This window comes from Anastrepha ludens, chromosome 6 (assembly GCF_028408465.1).
Source record: "Anastrepha ludens isolate Willacy chromosome 6, idAnaLude1.1, whole genome shotgun sequence".
In the NCBI taxonomy this organism is placed as follows: Eukaryota; Metazoa; Arthropoda; class Insecta; order Diptera; family Tephritidae; genus Anastrepha; species Anastrepha ludens.
The window spans coordinates 67698476-67721380 of NC_071502.1; the positions used below are offsets into that span (position 1 = coordinate 67698476).

Below are 22905 nucleotides of genomic sequence, written 5' to 3' on the forward strand. Positions count from 1 at the left end.
TTACCCATCATGTTTAACATAGTTTATTATGCTTAAATTCTTGTATTATTATATTTAATCTTGTTTTGTATTATAATCATTCGTTTCAGTATCTGTTTCGGTTTAATTTGCAGTTCTACAATCAATCCTTGGTAGTTGTTGCTTTTAATACTCCTCATCCTCGGGCGGAATTTCATCCGGAGGCGCAAAACCATCCTGTCAATGTGTAATGGTGTAATGTGTGTGTAATGTTTCGAATGGAGAGGACGTGTGTACAGGTACAGAATGAACGTTACATGGGAGTGAGCAGATAAATACAAGAAATGTGGTTGCGCACACAAAAAAAAAATTAAGCACATATTCCAGTGATACATATTGGAGCGGTGCAAGCATCGACATATGCGCATGACGGGATGAGTGATGTAGCGGGTTTTGTGGCAGTTGGTGAAGGTTGTAAAGGAGGTGCCAAGTGCCAGGTGCCGGGTTGGCGTGATGTGATGTTTTCAATTAAATTTTCAACGGCCACATGATGTATTTATTGTTGTTTTCAGTGTATTGATGATAACAAAGAAAGAACAAAGAAAAAGTAAAGTTATAAATTTAAATTAATACATAAAATAGAAAGTCATTGGCTGTTAAGACGACATATGCCAAATTGTGTTAGTATTATATAATACATATCAAATAAATAAATGCCAATTCACCGCGAAAAATATTTAAAAAATTCCAATACATTGTTGGGGCACCCCAAGGCCCCAAAGTAAGCACAATGTATTGCGCGCAATAATTACTTAAAAAAGACTGTCAAATACGCCAACGCTAAAATAAGCATTTGCATTTTTTACATACTTAATTTACAATTTTAAACCTTTTTTGACATTAGACAAATATTAAAAAATTGTACATTGAAAGCATAATTTAAAAACCTCTACAAAATATATATTTACACAATTTCAACAGTTCATAACGAAATTAGAAACCAAAAATAGGACTAACTTTAATACCGAGAAGTTAAATAAACAATTTAAATTAGCTACGGAAATCGATTCTTTTTCGCTGTTTTTGTAGTAAATAGTACATCTCTTTTTTTTTTTTTTGATTTCTCACTTCTTAAATTGGCATTTGAAATAACTACAATAAAAAACATTACTAATTTTGTTGAAGGGGAGCGTTTCGGGGTGAAAAAATTAAATATACAAATGAAATTACACATACAGAAGTGTTGCGCTTTACCTCGGTCGCATACATAATATCCAAAATCTTCTGTATTAAGGGATGCGGGTCGCCTTCTGCCGCTTCTTGGCAGCTGTTTGAAAAAATGTAAGAAAATATTATTTTTAATATGTAGAATATGTGTGCTTGAAAATAATAGATAAGCGTTGGTTATGATTTGCATTGAGTATACCCAAAGACTAGTCCATAAGAATAAAAACTAGCAATGTCATTGTTGTTATTTCATCAGCTTAATACGGAAAAAAAAGCTCATAAAAATATTTGCCGTTCGGAGTCGGCTTGAAACTGTAGGTCCCTCCATTTGTGGAACAACACCAAGACGCACACCACAAATAGGAGGAGCTCGGCCAAACACCCAAAAAGGATGTACGCGCCAATTATACTATATATGTATATATATAATAAAGACCATGCCCGTAAGTCTGCTTCAACTTGTTTCCATGAGAGAATTATAGAGTAGACGTAGTGACTAACTTCCCAAATACCACCTGCGCTGCATAAATAAAAAGTCAAAGCAAAGAGGGAAATAATGCGCAAACGTTCGATACTCCTAAATGCATGCATCAAGTTATAGATATGCATTACAAACGCAATTTTTTGATGAAAAGCATCCCCATGGTATTAAATCATTACATGGCAGTAGTTTTGGCATCGCAGTGGGCAATTGCAAAGCGACGCTTAGGAAGTAAGCCAATTAGTCATGAGATGATCCATTACAATTATACAGGGTGGGTAGGAGTTCCACCTATAATAGAAAAATCTAGAACGTAATTGCGCTAGCTCTTCGCCTAGACCTCCAGAAGATACCTTTTGGGGTGGATCCTACAGCAGCATCCCATCAAAACCTTCTCCCCATGTCGAAGTTAAGTAGCAGAAGGGAAGAAACACCCTGCTCTCCTGTTTAATACTTTTCCCTTATACTTTTCCCACATAAATAAGCCGCCATACCATTTTTTAAAGCGTTGTAGGGTGGCTTCGATAAATCTAACACTAGAATGTCACTTTTCTTATAGGAGTGGTAGGTCGTTAACTCTGTTTATGGCATTAAGGGCTATAGTGATGCTATGCCCTTCACAAATCCATGCTGATGCTCAATTAAGCTCAAGTGTGCTGAATGTTCACTACTGCGAAAATAATAGATACATAAAAGACTTAAACTGGGTTACAGGGTTTGTCGGGTCCAGTCAAGAAACCTCCAGCTTTCCACTGTTCAGGCATAATACCACTAGATTAGAGAGCTGATATTTTGTCAGCCTCAGAAGCTCGCCAGAGCGCCTCCGGTCCACACGTGGCCAGAAGGATTTCGCGACCTTGCACGTTTGAGTACTTGCCCAGCGTTCGCTGAGTTGGCACGACGCCCATCTTTCCAGGAGCAGACCGCAGGTAGTCAGGGGGATCCCAATTCCCTCTCTTCGCGGGGAAATCACCTCACATGTCCCTTGTCTGGCCAGCTCATCTGCCTCACAGTTTCCCGCAATGTCGCTGTGACCAAGAACCCAGATGAGGCTGATGTCAAAGAATTCGGATGCAGTCGAAGTGAGGTCAAGCATTCCTTGACCAATTCCGAATGCACCGTCATAGACCCGAGGTCCCTTATTGCCGTTTGGCTGTCGGAGTAAATATTTACTTTCTTGACTGTTAGTACGCCTTTGAGCAGCCAATCAGCTGCCTCCTTGATTGCGGCTACCTCTGCCATTTCATGTCATTAGCCGTGAAATAGATGACTCACGTTTAAATTTGTAATAAAATACTCAGTAACGTGCAGAATATACCTCATTTCATATTTTGTAGCTAAGTCAAATTCTAACTTAACGAGCGCAAAAATTAAATTCTCATTTTGTTTGAAAGAGTTGAAAATAAAACTCTTTTACAAGCTAGGTAATACATTTTTTTCATAACTTTTTCGGCAACACTGCTATGCCAACACGTTTCCCTTAACTTTTTATGGCACATGATAGATACATTTATTGGTGCCATTAACTACGTTTAAAGTTTATAAATGATGTCAACTCTGATCTCATCTTCTATATGAAATTTTTAGAATGTTCAATGATGCGCATCACCAACGCTTCTCTCATTATTGCGCAATCTCCATTTACTTACAGAATTTCTATATCGCGCAGTTTCGTAAAATAGAAATCTCGTTCCTTCTCTAATCCTTCCAAGTTCAAACGCATATCCATGACCTGCGAGAGCAAAGAAATTTAGAATCTTATTTATTTATTTACAACCATTCTAAATCTTGCCTGATTGGACAATTCCTCGATTTGTTGGTTCGACACCGCATTAGATGGATCCCCGGACTTCTTGATTGCCCCGGTTGTATTATTCACGGCTGGCTTACTTACAACTGGTGCTGCGGCGCGTGGTGGTACTTTAGAAACTGCATAGGTGCGTAGGTACGTAGTTAGTCAGGGGGAAATAAAGAATAGCAATGTTAGCACACCCTTAGTATATACTCTAAATTATTGTAAATAAAAGTTTTAGAAATTTCAAGGAGAAATTTAACAAACGTGAAGCACGTACGCGTTTCTAAATATTTGTAAAATTTTCTGATATATTTCAATTTTTTTCCTATGTGAAAATGTTTTTTCGGAAAAATTGTGCTCTCAATTTTGTTAAATGGAACGAAGAAAAAACATGAGAAATCTACAAAGCATTAAACAATGAGTTTGGATGAATATTTGATTAATAAAAAATAAAAGACAAACAAATTCAAAATCATATTGTTATAAATTAGTACAAGTAACTTTTGCATACAGAAAATGGATAGACTGGACGTATGGTCTTAAATGGACTTATAAATACTACCGAATCGAAACGGTTTGGTACTCAAAATATGTGTATATATATTACATATATATACACATATATGCATGTACAAACAATAAAAAAGTGCAAACATATGAAAATATAACATATACATATAAGAGTAAAAAGAGATTGAGGGAGGAGAAACTAAGCTTTTGAAAAGTCATGATTGATTTGTATATAGAATATATATGTATATAGCTAATTCAACACCACATACTGGGCCGTGTTGTCGATGTTGTTGAGGTACGCGCCGGCGGTGCTATGGACACTGGCTTGCGTGAGGATAACGAGCCGCCACCGGTGCCAGGCAAAGCCTTCACCACACCCGAACCAAAACCCATTGGTGCACCGTCTCTAGCAGCGCTGGCATCATAATCTCGGCCATCATAATTGGCATCGAAGAATTTTTTAAACCATTGCAAAAATTCGAAATTATCTTGAAAACGGCCCTTGATCAGTTTGTCAATTGGGATTATCTAAAAAATGGAATATACAAAATAAAAAACCAAAGAGTAAAGCAAAAGAAAAGACGAAACAAAACCCATAAAATAAAATGATAAAATACAAAAGAAACGTGAAATAGTGAATAAAAAAAACAGATAGTACAAAAGGTTAAAAACAATGTACAATATTTATAAGTATATTATTTTTTGAAAAATACTATTTGTAATCACAATAAAGCACAAAGAGTTAGGATATTTAAAAGTAGCAGCACAAAAATTGCAGTTCATCTAAAAATTAAAAAGAAGATCTCGTACTTTTTTTATCTACAACGCGCCGCTGGGACCTAATGCATACCGTGTATGAAATGCTCTGTAAATATTGAAATAAACCAAATATTTTTAAATATTCACTTACAGAGGATATTGTTTAGTTTAGCTTTTGCACAATTGTATTAATTTATATAATTTTTTGTATGCTTTACTTAATGCTGCATATCAAATTATTTTATACAATATTTTCTTTCAACATCTAAATGCAAAACTCTAGAGTGGCAAAACTAATCCACGCGTGCTGAAATCAATCAAAGTACAGTGGAAATGTCATCTTCGCTTATAACAACTGTGCTATAAACGGAAAAGTCCAGGCGTCGAAAAACATTACACTCGCAATCTTAAATTAAAGTAAAATCTCGCTAATCGCAAGCTGAAAAATGGAAAATCGCTGTGTAAGTTGGTACTTTGAAAAACCGTGGAAGTGCGGAAACAGTAATAAATGTAAATTAGTCTCCTCGTTAGCCCGTACTTGTTTTTGTCTTCGTTAAAATACTTTAAACCTTCGCGAAAATACTTTAAAAGAAACATTAAAAATCAGGGTATTGCCTTCTATTAGTAATTGTGTAAAATTTTTCTTTCGAACTCCTTTTTTATTTAATTTTTTTTTTCGAACTCAGTGTAGTGCGAACTGCTACTTTAGGGGTCATAACTGTAAGTGCATAAGTTGTATATAATAAACTTAAGCTTGAAAGTATAATAAAAATATGTGAAATTCATATTTTATTAAAAAGTGAAACTTATAAACACAAGTTAAATAAAATAAAAAATGTGATATAACCAGCACTTGAACAAAATGAACAAATTACGATTTTAAAGTCTCATTAAAACCGTTAAAAACACAATGAATACATAACTATATATGCCCACATTAAGGTGACCGAGTGGAAAAAACGACTACACCGACGTGCCTTTTAAATAACAGTATTGCCAATTAAAATCGACTACGTAAACCTATTCTAAGGAGTCCCAAAATGGGTAGGTACTTTCTTTTCCCCACATACACATAAAATATAAAAAAATCAGACACAGAAAGTTCAATTTCGATTTTTTTAGTTTTCACTTGGAAAATGCATAAAAGCTGCCTTAACCAAGGGGCAATGAGAAATTTTTATTTGTTTATAATTTTGAAACATATGGAAATTTGGTATCACACCCTTTTATGTATACTTATCGTAACTTAAGTTACACCCGCGCTCCGCATTACACTGTTGTATGTTTTCAAAATGATATGTCTGATTTTGCAGTGTATTTTATGTAGGTATATGAGAAAATCCTTAAAATTAGCCCTCATAGCCAATACTGAGCCTTGTGAGTTCTGTCAGAGATTACTACGATTAGTAATTCACCGGTCACCCTAATGCTTATGTACACACTAGTGACGAAATTGGAATTAGTGAGGGTCACCAGGTAAACCTGCTGGCGCGAAGATCAACACATAATGAGTGCCAACAGTAGTGCTCTTAAAATGGTGTGATGTATGCACATAAATATGTCGTGATAGTAAAAAATTCAAAAAATTAAATAAAAACAAAAATCCACATGGACATGAAAAAGTAAACAAAAGTTGCCGCACATTTTCGTCTACAGCCTTAACACGTATAATAAAAAAATAACTATGTATGTGACTAGCAAACATATGAAACTAAAAAAAGAATATAAATACATAGATACAAAAACCAGTCCCCAGGGTGTTAGCTAAATGACGGCGTGGAGAGGTCGTCTTGAGTTGTACTAGGTCGGTTCGTGCCCAACAGCCATTTATAACAAGTCTTCTATGCAAAGTTCAAGGCGACCTCTGCCCCTTATTATGATCGCCATGTATTCAACTCTATGATGGAGTGCACGTGAGTGCATATGTGTGTGTATGTATGTACATATGTGCAATTACTTAGTACAGAGTGCAATGCGTTTTGTGCTAAAAGTTGTCATCATAGCAATATGTATGAAGGTATGTATGCGGCACTGTTGAATTCGCTTTTATAGACATGCGCGCTTAATTTTATTTTCAATTTCGTTCGTTTTCTCATCCTATTTTTGTTAAGTCTTTTCATTAACTCGTGCTTCACGTTTAATATTTAATTTTAAATATTTTCCAGCATTTCCTATGAAGTGCCGAGAATTTGGAAAGTTAGATGAATCATTTCCTCTCCGCCTCCTCTCATCACTTCACACTATCTATAGCATTTCGTGTCTTTCTTTTTTGCCCACCTCCACCTCGGTCCGGCCTGCCGGTAGTACGTTGCGTTACAGCCGGTAGAGTGTGTGTTCGATTTGGCATCTGTATGTGTCGCTTTTCGAGTAAATCGTTGCTACTGCCACGGCCACTACTGCCACCACCACCAATGCCATTGCCCAGTTTAATACCGCTACGTGCTATTAACGGCTCATACTCGCGCCCATCATAATTAGCATCGAAGAATTTTTTGAACCATTGCAAAAATTCGAAATTATCTTGGAAACGCCCCTTTATCAACTTATCGACTGGTATTATCTACAAATCATGGATCAGAATTCAGTTTAGGTAGTTGAATGTTAATGTAAGTATGTATGTAATATATTTAGTGCTTAGAATCCCAGCTATTGTGGTCGAATGAAGCGGCTTGAACTACATATTAGGTGTATTTCGATCGAATTTTCTAGAAAAATAAACTGTTAAAAAAGACGGAAGCTATCAAGTTCAGACAGCCATATTTATTCATTATACAATAGTTTGTCACATTGATCAAGGAATGGCTCATTTATCGAAAAATTAGTTGATTTATTTTAGAATTATAAAGATTTTTTTTAATTTGTATCCCTAATTAAAATTTTATGTTCTAATTACTGGAGCGTATAGGAAATTACGTAAATTTTGCGGCGAATGGTTGTTTATTTGAGCACAAAATAATCCATTGATGGCTGAGAAACTTATAGAGTTTGGAAAGACAACCGCACAAGACAAGACAAGCAGTTCATGTGCATGCTATAATTGGCAAGTAATCGATATCATACCCACCCTTCTTGTTGTTGTCTTTTTAATTTTTGGATAATGTTGCTCAAGTAACAGTCCTTCCTCTTCCTAAATTACGCTGGAGCTTATGTTAAAGTTAGTGGTTGATAACCACGTGAAACATAATCAAGGATTTTTTGTTTGTAAATATGGATAGCACCGAAATAGACAATCAAAATACAAATCTGCTTAAAAGACGCAAAACGAATGAAAAGCTTTTAAGGCACAGTCGATATGTTAGGTCATATGCAGATAGTTCCACTATCAGCTTTGCATTACCAAAACGACCCATAGTTACATCAAGCAGCATTTCTCAGGTTTATGAAAAATATTTTGTACTGCAGCAATAAAAAAAAACCATATACTCGGAATAATATTAGGTAGTCGTAAAAGTTTTATAAAGCAAAGTTAAAAAATGTTTGCCTCTTAGGCACAACTTTTTATTAGGTATTATTATATGCCGTTTTTTTTCAAAGCCCTTTACTATTTTTCTAAGTGAAAAAACTAGTTCCATTGCATTTCGCAGATCTCTACTGAATTCAACTTTACGCCTGAGAAGAGTTTTACAGAGACCAGCGGTAACAGCACATAATCTACTATATCTTACTGGCAACAGTCCCGACTTTAGAAGCTTAAGCTCGCTTCGTTCATAATATGGTTCGTACATTGACCACTTTTCATAACTGGTAATTTTTCGCTTTAACAATGTCTTGTTTCAGCAAAGTTCCGGAAAAGGAAATTCTTCCTATTAAGTTTGTGTTTGAAAAAGACTTCAAATTATTTGGTAATGGATGTTTAGTTCTCTTGCTACCATGCCATATTCAAAGCGAAAACTAGCAAAATTTTTCGCCTGTAGTTTTTTTTTTTTTTGGATACATTATGCCCCTTAACGCAAATTTTGTTTACAGCCTACCTTTCAAGTGGTACTAGACCAACTGACTCGATTTGTTTCGCCTTGTACATTAGGATGTCAGAACACACAAAATAAAATTACGAAAAGCAGTTCCATTCGCATCATTATCGTCATGATTCAACTATTAAAGGTTTGCTCACTAGTGACATACGATTTTTGACACTCCCTTACAAAAGGTTGTATTTAAGAAGGTGAATAAAGTAGACAATATTAAATCTTTTTTGGTAAAAATGGTACCAAAAAAGTATTTTCTTACTTAAATGGAAATAAACTGCGAAGGATTTAAAAAATTAATTTTAATTAATATTTGAAATTAAATACGGGTACAAATAGAATTTGTTAGCGGAAATCGCCAAGTCTAATATTAAAACATGAAATTATTTCACTTAATCCAAGATTTTATTTTGTGAATTAATTTTTAAATTTAAAACCGATCGCAAAGTTGCGAAGTTTCGCCTCCTTCTATTTGTAGCGCGCGTTCCACAAATGGAAGGACCTACAGTTTTAAGCCGATTCCGGTAGATGGTTTTTTATGAGAAGCTCTTTCATGCTGGTACTGTGCTTTGCTAAGCCTCCTATGGACACTTCATCCATCCATGGGAAGATGCGCTCATTGGAAATAAATTCCGTCAATCCCAACTTTGTTGTTGTTGTTGTTGTTTTAACAGCATAGGTAGCCCTGTCTGTGTAGGCATATCATCGGTCGTCTTCGTCTAGCTCATCTAGGGGTAGGCCCAGGAAACATGCAGTTTCGACAGGTTGGGTCCAGAGGGAGAGTGGGGTTAGATGAGTCGGTTTGAGGGGGCATGTGAAGAGGTGGTTAGTGTCGTGCGGGGTACCTTCACATGCCGGACATGTGTTTGGTATGTACCAACTTTTTTGTAATAAGGTATGCATGTTATCGATCGCGTCGGGACTACCCAATTATTCTCCCTGTCGTAACTCTTTGGGAAATGCAACTCTTTAGCGAGTTGTTGCTTTTTGTAAGCACACCATTTTGAAAATGAAATGTGTTTTCTACAAATTTTACTTTTCCTCCACTTTTACTCAAAATTTCTAGAGCTAGCAACCCAGTATCTTAGCCGATTTGTCAAGAAAGAACGAGAAAGCTGCTTACTGAGCAAACCTTATCATTGAATCATGATTATCGTATGCTTCCAACTGTATGTCGACTGTTCAACGTAGTTCGTCCTTTTCTTTTTCTTTACTTCTGACATTCTAATGTATAAAACATCGTTGTTCGTCTAGTGCCACCACCTTTAATGAAATCGCCTCGCTACCTTTATTCTACTTATTTTAATATTAAAAAAGCAAAATGCGTTGAAAATTTTCGAAATTTTCACTCATATTCAAATGGAAATAACTGTTTTGACTATTTATTTCTTATTTTGTTTTAATAATTCTTTATGGAAACATTGTTCATTCGCCAACAAAAACAACATAAATGCATGTTTCAAACTCAAATTTCAAATAAAATTTAACAAATTTTCAATCAAAAATTATAAACAAATTTGTTTTAATGAAAAAAACACCCACCGGCGACAACAAAAAAATTGTCAAAAATCAACATGAGTTTTAAAATACTTCAAGGTCACAATTGATGATTTCAAAATTCAATGAGCTATAAATGGCATACTCGAAATTTGGACAACTTTCGCTAAACTTTTTGAAATACTCCCCATTTAAGAATTAATGGCACAAAATTAAATTTTAAGAAATCATATTATTTAGAATATTGGAAGTTTTTCATGAACTTTAAATTTCTCAGTCTCTTAAAAGTATCATATAATTTAATTAATTAAGTATCATATAATTAAAAGTGGTATTTCTAAGACTACTACTACTAAAAAATTCTAATTTACCAGGACTTCCAGACAAAGAACTCCGCGCAAACTATAGAAATGGATTTCAGTCGAAATTGATTAAAGTCAGGGGTTAAGAGTTTTAAAAATCCTGAACAGTAATTTTTAACGACTCTTCTTTTTAAAAGCAAGATTAGTGTTCACACTTGAATATCACAAAATCTGGTCATTATTATAGCAAACGACTTTTTTGTTCGGAATTCGTATGCATTTTTTACAGGATATATGAATGTACATACGTGTTAAAAAATTAAACAGCGTTCATGCAAATAACTATTATAATTCTAACTTTCCTTTCTAGTATTTGTGAAACCAAAATTTAAAGCTGTGTTAAAATAAATCACATTGAAAACTAAATATTCTTGCGAAATTTTGATTTTATTACAATGTTTCCTATTGCATTTTATTTTCGGAAAATACAACTTTCTTCCGTCAAAAGTAAGTTGATTTCTTCATATATATATGTTTTTTCTTTTTGTTTTTAATTTATGGCCCTAATTTTATTTTCTTTTGCATACCAAACAAAATTTTCTGTTAACCATACAAAGAAAAAAAAATTATTTAAAACTCAAATAGCTAAAAATTAAATTCATATAACAAGTAATACTGTTATAATATTCAAAAAATTACACAAAAAAAGATATATGTATTAGTTCTCATATTACCTTGTCAACCGCCATCTTTTTAAAAGATGCTTGCAAGACTTTAAAATTTTGAATATATTCATGTTCCAGATTTGTGCGGAACTTGACTCTTTTCATTGGCACCGAACCGGGAAACAGCATATCCATGAACTGACAATAAGCAGCGCCTAAAATTAAAGCAGTCAATGAAGGTCATGTAAAATTTACTAAACAGTTGTATTTACCAGTGCACAGTTCTTCAATTTTACCAAATTGTGCTTGCAGACAATCATTTACCCAAGCAAGCATATCATGTCTGGATAAATTTTCGGTAGTCACATTTGTGGAGTACACGTTTACTGCCATTGTTGTATTGGTATTTTATTTTATTTTTCCCCTTTTTATCTTGCTTTGTTTCTGCTTTACTGCACACTCAATAGCTGGCTAACTGTCTCGTCTCCTCTTCTCTCTGTCCTGACTGACTGGCTGACTGACACAGCAACTGAAGTAAACCAAAGTTGTTATTGTGGTGCTCTTGCACTTAATATCTTCCTTTTCGTTGTCGTCTTATCTCTCCTCGCCAATAACTGCAGCAAATAGAAGAACGAAACACAAATATTATAGTATGCCTTCAAAGTATGTATGTAAATATTATGTGGTATCATAAGAAATGCGGCCCAAAACCGCGAACAAAGACAAAATTACTTGAAGAGCGACTCAAGTTGCAACCAATTTTTGAAGCAAGCGAAGCAGATCGAATAGTTGAACTAATTTATATTATAGCCGTGGCAAAGATCTTCATCAGAGCCATTTGTAAGCTATTTGATTGTTTGATTCGGACTTTATTTTACGAATTTGGCATGTTTTAAGGTGGAGTGGGTTGTGGTAGCGCCACCAAAGTTGCTTGCAGCAGTGCTTTTGTTGCTGCTACTACTGTTTGCGGTGATATACATATATATGTACAATATATTTTTTTCTTTATTCTGCTATCGCTACTAATTACTCCTACATTTAATTTAATTGTTAAGCCAATAAGTGAAGCATGACATGCGCGTGTGTACTATGAACTCACGTTAGTTTGGCACACAGCACAAGCAACAGATGTTCAACGAAATCCAAACTTAAACGTTAAAAACAATTTAGCTAAATTTGTATCATGCCCACTATAATCTTGTACTCGTAAGTACGAATATGAGCATATTTAATAAACGAAAACAGCTGTCTTAATTGTATTAATGCTTCTTTAAGTGTATGTAAGGTGTGTGAAAAAAATAAAAATAAAAATTGCTATAGATATTGGGGTGTGGCGAACCAAAAATCAAACCCAAATTATGAAATGAAAGTAGATGTTTCTTTAAAAATTTAAACACAATCAACAATAGCCGTTATTATTATTATAACAGCATAATGATGAAATGATCCGAGATTTGAATTGGCTGAACGTGAAACAGCAAATATTTTTTCACGCTATGAGGTTCGTATTTAATGTAAAGCAGGGCAGAATACCGTATTGTCTGCGTTTCCACGACAGTCGGTTCTACGTTACCGAAACGACCCGGATTTATATCCGGCCAAGGACTGTCACTCCAGCAGCATTCCCCGTATGTAAGTATGGGGAATGTTTATGCTGCTACAACAACAACAACCGTATTGTCTGAGCGGCAACCTAAGATACATAAACGAACCCACTCATATTTATGTACTAAGGGATAGTAAAAATTTAAACAGAAGTTAATGAGAAAAGGATTCAAAAGTTTTAACTAACAACTCAAATAAAAAATTGTGTTAACATGAAAATTTTCAAGAGGCTGCTATTTAATCACTGTAGAACATTGCCCATTAGATAGATAGATAGAAAGGCTCGGCATGGAAACTAGCCCTTTCCATCCACCCTAGCAGTGCGACTCTGGATCACGTCCATTCAGATCGCATGCCTACAATAAAGCAAATTCTACTTGCAAACTAGTCCTTTTCAACCGAATGGTCAGGTGCCGTTGGAACTCGTTCTATCAGACCGCTTGTGCATCAAACGATGATTTTTTTATATTTTAAAATTTGAAAGGCCTTCCAATTTTGATGTCGCTTTCATCGCCATTAGAAGTTTTAAATTTTCTTGATAGGATGTCAGATATATAGATTTAAGTGTTTTCATGTCAATGTTTTTTAGCGGAATGTACAGTATCGGCCGAAACATTTGCAACTAAAATGTGGGCAATGAAAACTTTCGATTGCTCAGCCGTTATTTGTTTGGAACCTGTTAATTTCACTTTATTTGTAATAAAAGATGTTGATTTACGTAAATAAAACGAATTTATTCAAATTCAACAGTTCATATCTTAAATTTAAAAAAAAAATGTGTCCAACACCTGTATCTAATAAGACAAAACAATTGCAACTAAAGGAAATCAGTAAACTATTTTTATTAAACTTAGTATTTCGTGGCAAAACCATTGCTCTGAATAAGAGCTCTGCATCGTCTCGGAATTGAAGCTATCAAATTGTCAACTATCGTTTATGGTATATTTCTGCATGCCTCCAGGACTCTTTGGAAAAATTGGTCAGTATTTGCCACATTAGTCCGATCAATTCTCTTTTTTACTATTTCCCATAGGTTTTCTATGAGGTTAAGATCTGGGGATTGTGGGGGCCACTCCATTACGTCCACTTTATTCCTCTGGAACCATGATTTCAGGACCTTCGCCGTATGCTTCGGGTCATTATCCTGTTGGAAGACCCACTTCAAGGGCATTTCCCACTCAGCATGTGGCAGCATTACTGATTCCATAATGTCCCTGTAAACGTACTGGTCCATTATGCCCATAATACGATGGAGTGGTCCCAAACCAGCAGCAGAAAAGCATCCCCAGACCATAATGTAAGCACTATGCTTAACAGTCTTTACACAGTATGATTTTTGAAGACGCTTGTTACGTGGGCGTCGAACGTAGGATACGCCATCACTTCCGACCAAATTAAATTTGGATTCGTCGCTGAAAAGAACAGCTTTCCACTTGCTTAATGGCCAATCTATGTGATCCCTTGCGAACTGCAATCGTTTTTGTTGGTTACGCTTACTAATAAGCGGCTTCTTTGCTGGTCGGTACGTCCGTAAATGAGCTTCAGCCAGGCGACGACCGGCAGTTTTTGAGCTGATTGGTAACCCAAAGGAGCTCCTTTACCAATTGGGGGGCACTTCTAAATGGATATTTTTTTACCCCTCTCGCTATCAGTTTGTCAGTTCTTTCATCCGTTTTTCTTGGTCGGCCTCCTCGATGCACCACCGCGATAGTTTTGTTTTTTATAAAGTTCGCAATAATTCGAGAAATTGATGACTTATGAATATTATATTTTATGGATATATCTTTCTGGGTCATTCCTTTGTTATATTCATCTACAACACGCGCGCGTAATACTTCACCGAACTTATTTCGAGCCATTACTTCATTTAACTCAACTTTACAAAAAAATTGTGTTATCACCACAAATTCTGCACAAAACTGATGTTCACAAATTGGCACGATTAAACTAAACTCAGAACAGTTAGAAAACAAAACCAAGCGCAAGCATTTTTACCGTTATATATGGCCTCTGGTGACGCTCCAGCATGCTTGTCCAGCAGGCTTATATGTGTGCGTGTCGGGTGACACTCGTACTTGCTTCGTGTCACACATACTTGTTGTCGGCTTTTGAATGATGAAAATCAAAAATTTTATGGCCTCTGGTGACGCTCCAGCATGCTTGTCCAGCAGGCTTATATGTGTGCCTGTCGGGTGCTTGACGCTAATATCTAAAATGTTTAATTTTCATCATTCAAAAGCCGACAACAAGTATGTGTGACACGAAGCAAGTACGAGTGTCACCCGACACGCACACATATAAGCCTGCTGGACAAGCATGCTGGAGCGTCACCAGAGACCATTAGATATTAGCGTCAAGCACCCGACACGCACGCATATAAGCCTGCTGGACAAGCATGCTGGAGCGTCACCAGAGGCCAATAGCTAAGCTCACAAGGTTGCAATTGTTTTGTCGCTCATAGTTGCCAGATAATTTATTTTTTTTTTAAATACAGCTACAAAAAAGAAAGGATCTTGAAAAGATTTTTTGGAAAATATTACTCAGATGCTCTAGTATCCATAGCGTGAAATTGAATTGCAATTGAGTGAAGAATGACATTATGACAAAAAATAAATTGAAGGTTGCATTGCAGTTGTAAATGTTTTGTCCGATACTGTAGCCTAAGACATCAAGAGATAAATGCAAAGAAATGCCATTTTTTGTTATTTTGGAACCAGTAAACTTTCTAACGCTCAACGCGTGAACGTAGATGGTTGCGCAAATTTTTTTGAATTTCCTTTCAACCAATCTTTTTTCCTTTGAACTTCATAACAGTTGAAGTGATTTTGACCTACGGGACTTGAGTCGTGAAACATTTTATACCGAATAAATTTAGGTTTGCTCATACAAACACTTGAGCCTGTGATATGCTTAGTACGCGGTTTTTCCAAAACACCCTTAACTTCATCAATTTGAATATTTTGCGATGCCATGTATTCGTGAATTCATGAGATTTTGTAGACAATTTGAGCCAGTCTTCGATAAAACCTTCGAATATTTCCTTAAACATCTCGGCACTTTCCACGTACAATTGAACAATTGGCAATTGCCCTCTAAGGCGTTAATATTATGCATAATTGTTTTGCGGTAGTCTTCCGAATTACTCAAAAAAATACCGATCATGTTTCCAATGCAAGCAAACTTAATTGGTTTTTTGTAATTATATTGAATAAGATTCAATCTTTTGATGATTGCATTCTTGTTAAATTTTCTGCTTGTGTGGCCTTGTACAAAATCCGGTTTATCAATAACAAGACTTGTACCATTTTTTCACATCTGCGATATCAAAATCAAAATCTTCACTTTCTGGCTTTATTACGCATTTGTTATTGTTAATAACTTCACTGGGTTCTCCATCTTCACTTTTCGAAGAACTATCGACTGTTCTTTCAAATCAATCTCTGATGTCCATCTTAGCCATTGCGTTCTTACTAATATATGTATCAAACGAGCGACTGAAAAATAAATGCATGCACTATTTTTTAATGGCTACAAATCTTTATATATTTTTTTTTACAGTTTCACTATATTTTTTACATCGCTCGCATTTGATAATTTTACCTTTTATTGTTATTAATGCTTTCTTTTTTCGCTATATTTTTTGGCACGCTCAGTAGCCGATAAGGCACATGCACATTTTCCAGTAAGGGTTTCCATACTAAATACTGCGATAGTATTTTCTACACGCTCAAAAACTCCGCTTTCTAACTTGCAAAATCTACGTTGTAAATTCCGCGTTCTAAAATTCTACATGGCTAAACAAAAAATAAGGTTTACATCTTTTATTTGCGTGACGAACTTTATTATTTTCAATGAGAAAAAAAAAACCTAAGTAGTCTAGTACTTTCAATAAACTTTTACAGTTAGTTTTTTAATATTTGACTTAAATGACTTTGGGTCGAATTTATTTTATATTATATTTTGTCATTGACATCTAGGTGCGGACAAAAAACAAAAAAAAGACAATAGTGAAAGTGCATATGATTGGTAATTAGTTTCTCGAAGGTTTACCATTGTTATTAGAGAAATATTGTTATTATATGAAATATAATCGCCATATCGTAATAATAAAAAAAAAGTTGTCATTTTTGTTGAACGCTACTAGAGCAACAGTAATAAAAAAAAAAATAATAGGGAGAAATAGAGAATTAGGAGGATACTCACTGACTTTCGAAGCACGACCGCTTAAAAAATACTTGGGATGCAGCTCTGATTATGCTTATAATTCGGATATTTCAAGTAGGGTAAATTCCACAGTGGCAATACTATTTAATTTACAATTTAATTTAATTCTATGATTGATACCCGCTGCAGACAGCGAAATTATATTAATATTACTTGGCAGGAAAATTAATTAGTATATTCTCATTGACTTTACATTATATGACAGCCTTAAATTGCGCTTTGAGAGTTTTAAAGCATTTTTGTAATTCTTGACCTTTCAATAAAAATTTAAGTATGCATATGTATAGTATTTATATACCCAATTGCTTAGACCATCTTTTAAGTCACTGCCGTTGTGCGTAGTATAAAATTAAGTATGGAACAAAAGTTAACACGGAAATTCAGTTTTGCGTCTGACAAACTTCTTACCTTGTGTGAGAGCAAAATGTTTGCTCCAAAGGCATGTAGCGGACTTTATTACGTGAGTCTATTTTAAACGCAGCAACAACAGTAAATGCAGAATCAACTAAACAAACAGTAAAAAATTTAATTTTAAGATTTAGAAATTGCATACATACAATTCTGAAAATGTAGAAGCAACTGTTGCTGAATGGCCACTGAATAGGCGCGATGCTCGAGAATGTTTAATGCCACATGCCGTATGCCGCATGCCGCATGCTCAAATGACGAACCGAGCTCCCAAATGTGATTGCTGCTATCGTGTGCAACGTGCAATGTTCCGCGTTTATTTTTTTATTTTTTCTAAAGCCTAACAACCAAAATAGACACAACATGAGAACAACACTAACAACCGAAGTATTCATCAGCACTTTCACGAACAATATCAAGCGAACAATGAACTTTACCGTTCGCCAGCCAACTCTGGCTGGGTCGACCGACCGGCAAGCCTACGCAAATCAACCGCTGCCTGCTGCTGTTGTGGAATGAGGAAGAACCTGAATGGGGAAATAGGAAGTTAGCGTTGGTAAGTATTTAAAAATGACAAACACAACAATTTTAAATGTTAAACAATTGTACTAACAATTGTGAGCATAATTAGAAGTGAGAATGAATTAATATCACCACTCAATGGTTGTGAAGCATTTTGATCAATCAAATCGAACTATTGTCGAGGGAGTCAATGGTCACGGCATGGAAATTTACATCACAATGGGGCATCGAGTACTAGTTTTGGAGCATTGAAAATTATTTTTATATTTATGAAGGTGTAATTTTCTTTGGTTATTAACCATATTTCTGTTATCGGCAATATTTTGCTTGTATTATGTACGAGTATATATTGGAACTAAATTTTATTGTAATTTCAGCAAGGCCATGAATAAGCGAGACATTTTCCATAAAAATATGCACATTAAATAAAAAAGAGAAGAAATCTAAATAGCCCTGCTGAATACCTGCAAAAATCTGGCACTGCTCACAAACAGAAACGACAGCCAACTTGTATTTTTTATGTTTGTAGGTATACATTCTGCAGTTAGGTGTTTGTGCGCTCTCTTTACCTCTTTCTCCAAACCATATGTTGGTCATTGAATGCTTCTGGAACAAATACATATGTTGTATCCATGCTGGAATGTTCAAAAACAGGTTGCATAAAATAAAAAGAGAGAAAGCGTATACATTTTAAGTTTGTACGCCATGGAACAACCTAAATTTGTATGCCATGGTAGAAATGCCCGTTTTCGAACGCTTCCACGGCAGTCCGTTTCTACGTAACCAGAAAGACCCGAATTTAGATCCAAGGACTGTCACTTCAGCAGCATTCCACTTATATATATGGGGAATATTTATGCTGCTACAGCAACAACAAGAAACCCCTTTTCTATCATTTGGAGTTTCATGGCTACGGCGACCGCCGTTCATTTTTGATATAATGGATATTTAGTTTATTTTAAAAGAACGATTGGCGGTATTTACAAAGTTGTCCAGTAATGAATGCCTTACACTGACGAACACCAATTTAAATGTACGCAATGGTTTTTGAAATATGGTATATAGCCTCCACACGTTCATATGGAAAATTCAAGTTTTTTAAATTGATAATAACAGATATTAATTGTATGTGGTTTTTAATTCATAGATTAATATAGCAAATATAAATATTGATTGAAGGATCTTTTAAAATTTAAACTTGTGATAGTAGTCACGAAAAGGAAATAAATACGATGCCACTGTGTCCATCATAATTGTCAATGACTTTTTGTATTCGATTTGGCATAGACAGGGTAGTCCTACGGTAAGTTTCTGCAGGCGTGAAATGTCGTAGTTTTTTGATTTTTTGCCATAAATCTTACTTATTTTTGAAAGTTGCTATTGCCTTGAATGAAAAGCAACCTAAGTGGTATATTCTCCTCGGCAAATGGTAGCAACACTTATTGAAGTACGTCCGTGGAAATAAATTAGTCCATTTTAGACCATAGGCCCCACTCCATACCAAGAGAAGCATCCCCAAATCAATATGTTGCCGTCCCCGTGCTCCACTGTGTCTTGTTTTGTGAACCGCAGTGAGAACAATTGCCCTTACGACATCTGACATTTCGTCCAGCATCATTTCTAAATAAATTTATTGTTGTTTTGTCGCTCCAAAAGGGTGTTATACCATTTTTTCATACCCTCTGATCCACGCCATGACTTGAGCTCTTGAGCAAAATTTTTCTTCTTCTGCTGTTCTGCCTGGTAGTTGATTTCAGCTGCAATGGCATTTGAGGACTTAAAAGATCCCCTCCAACAAGTCACAATTAAATGATCAGTAATGCAAGTCGGTTTCTTTCTGCCACCGTTCGTTCTGTGGATTTTTTGGGCTTAAGATCATTTACAACAAAATTTTTGGGCCGTCCAAGTGACTCAGCTATAAATTTGTACAATCTAATTTCCTTCTTACGTTGCATTCAATATTTTTAGTTAAGGTGCAAGTTAATTAGTTAAGATGCAAGAATTATCCGCAAAGTACCTATTGCAGTGGCCACACAAAATTACTTTATGAAAATAACGCAATCTGTTCAACCAATAACGCAAATTAATAAAACGGGTAATTTAAATTCACATCGAAGCAGTGATGTCATTCGTAAAAACAGCGAAATTTCAATAATAACTTTAACTTTTTCGAGCTGCACAAGCAAATCGATAGATAAAAGCAGCGTACCTATTTTAAAGACCCTATGTAAATAAGTCAAAATAAACATTTTGAATAGTAGGTTCGTTAATTTTTTTTTTTTTTTCAAAGAAATAAAACTTTTACAAAACAATCGCATATAAATAAAAATCTGCATTCCAGTGAAATTATTATTTTCTGCTAGCTGTTAGTATCAATTGAGATATAGTAGCACTTAGTAAGCGTACAACGACCTTAGCTCGATTGCCCTCCCCGGTGGTCATTAGTACATTGCTCCGTTGCTCCGTATCTTGCCGGTCCGTTTGTTTGGGTTTGCTTATATTAACTTAAAGCATTGGTATTGATTAAATAGACGTCAAGCAGAGGCAAGTGGACATCGCGAACATGCAAACTGCTAGTTAGAGGAACAAGTGACTGCATGGTATTGGCCTTACGAACAATATCGGCATATGGTATTACTTATTTCTGCGATGTATGCTCATAGGAAATGGCGTACTTGTGCTTGCAAACTCGCAAACTAAAATAAATAATATGAAATAAGGGAAGTGTCCCATTATAAGCTGAATGAAATTGCTTATGTATGTGCTCAAGTATATATACCAATTTAAAAATGCAGCAGATATAGCATTGCGAACAAGAATTTGGAAAGCCACTCTACGTTTCCTTTTGAGTTGGCAACACCGATTGCCAAGGCTCTTCCAACACGATTCAAAAAAAGTTACCATAAATCTTTCAAACGCGTAACCGGTCACGCCAAACGCGTGGGTTACGGCGAAATTTCAGAAATATGTCATTATGAGTTATTACAATTAGTTATAGTTTAAAAATTATCAATAGAATATGAGCGTTTAAACAATATACCTAAGACCGTTTATTTAAGCTACATATTATATGTAGTATTACATATACATATATAGTAGTAGTAATACATATATATATGTATATATATCTTATTATGCAAAAAAGTTCGCAAAGTGGGACTCCATGACAAAAAGTTGTCATTGCCATTGATCACTAGGAAATTTTTTCTTATTTTCTCATACCAACATTTTCACTCTTATCGTTGCTGTCTAGTGTTTGCGGTAAATTCAATGCAAAATGAGCTATACAAGATAGGCGATAGCTATTTGAGCAATATATCAAAAAGTTAAGTAGGCGGCTGCATGCAAACTCAAGACCGGCTACAAACATGTTGAGCAGCTTTGAGATACATAGGTATTAATAGTGCCAATGGAATTTAGTTCATGAAGTGATGACGTAATACTCAAGAAATAATATATATGTATATATGGATATGTCTATCTATATTTTAGCTATCAGGCGAAGAAATTAACAAGACACCCCCTATGTTCACTATGTGATTATTTAGCAGATATTCCCGATAAACCCCATTACTCATAGTACCTCTCTTAAAATACCTTAAAAACCTTCTATAGATATGGGAGTGGCCGCACTGACAAAACAGGTGCTGATAGTAACCACGAAATCACAAATTGCTATTCATATAGAACGAACCAGTCACATATGCATTTTTCATTTGTGGAATTGTATATGAAGACCAATTATAAGAAGCATTCGAATATGCACGCCTATGGAGATTCAGTATATTTATACCTACATACATTCTTTGTGTGCATAGCTGCAGATGCGTGAGTGTATCAGGGATTTAAGTTAGAAATTGCTCTCCCTCTTTCTCTATCCCAACGTTTTTTTTATCAAATGCGTTGCTTCGCCTAATTGTTGCTTTTTATTTTAAGCCACAACATATTCCAAAGTGCATATAGCATAATTTCTTTCATTCATCTATTTCACGAATTATTGCAGTATTCTTGTGAGATTCACTTCGAAAATCTTCAAGACTTCTTAAGTGCATCGTCATCACCATTATCCGCAGTCGGTAGCAACTTTTTTTCTCCTTCATCGTACACAGCATTAATCATCATCCTTTTATTTTCTTTACTCCTTTTCGGTTTCTTTCTTTTGAAATATTTTGCACTTCAAAAAATGACCGTTCAATTGTGCACTCTTTTACACTCACGTACTAGCCGCGCCTTGTCGACCGCAATATTGTACCTTAGCACTCTCTTTCGCACAGCAAATCATTCGTTCATCCAAAGCATTCGTCGCTTTAACGAGCGCAATGCACATTCACAAACACATGCACTCACCTTTCTACAAGCGGAAATTTCGCAGTTTTCTTTTTTCTTCTCGTTTGCTTCTTGCTTTTTCCCCCAACTTCACGCTCTAAATTTTCCTCACAACTCCTGTTTGTTCTTAATTTACCCAGCAAAATTATTAACTTTTACACAGAACCTCAAATTCCTTCTTTTCTTCTATTCAACACAAGCTTCCACAATAATTTCAATGACTGTATTTCGTTTTTTCTTTGACTTAGTTTTGATTTAAAACGCAACGTTTTAAGATTTACAATTTTAAATAGTTTGGCCTTCTGCCTTTTCACTTGCCGATTTATATTTCCTGCCAGCCGCTTTGCTTTAGTAGTTTTCTAGTTTCAGGAAATTTCAATTGATTTAATATGGTGCAAGTGGTCTAACACCGATATATTAGAAAATTTAAACAACGCGTGTAACCAACACAGAAAATGCGACCAAACTGTTTTCTCAAACTCGTTCAGTCCATCAGTCGTTGTTCATTTGCAGAACGCCGAGCGCCGAGCGGATATTTTCGAATTGTACAAAACAACGAGTAACTGTGGTGAATAGACAAACACAACGACTTGAAAGAGTAGTAGATCAGTTAAAAGGGTGGTCTGTGACTCGAATAGATGAGAATCCCACTTCAGTA

General features: G+C 35.3%; 1 protein-coding gene across 6 annotated transcripts; it reads right to left on the bottom strand.

Moving 5' to 3' along the window:
• Positions 1-7: 7 nt before the first annotated feature.
• On the bottom strand, positions 8-22748 carry LOC128866705 (microtubule-associated protein RP/EB family member 1). 6 transcript variants are annotated; one of them, XM_054107616.1, is made up of 8 exons: positions 22529-22748; positions 11435-11776; positions 11232-11377; positions 7011-7293; positions 3459-3595; positions 3316-3398; positions 1195-1285; positions 8-195 (listed from the first exon to the last, which is right to left on the bottom strand). In XM_054107616.1, the coding sequence occupies exons 2-8, from the start codon at positions 11553-11555 to the stop codon at positions 145-147; spliced, it is 912 nt and encodes a 303-aa protein (XP_053963591.1). In that variant the 5' UTR covers positions 11556-11776; positions 22529-22748; the 3' UTR covers positions 8-144. The 6 variants fall into 6 exon arrangements, with proteins under 6 accessions (XP_053963591.1, XP_053963593.1, XP_053963590.1 ...); XM_054107618.1 differs by lacking the exon at positions 22529-22748 and adding an exon at positions 22269-22522 and having other exon boundaries at positions 1213-1285; XM_054107615.1 differs by lacking the exon at positions 22529-22748 and adding an exon at positions 22269-22522.
• Positions 22749-22905: the final 157 nt, after the last annotated feature.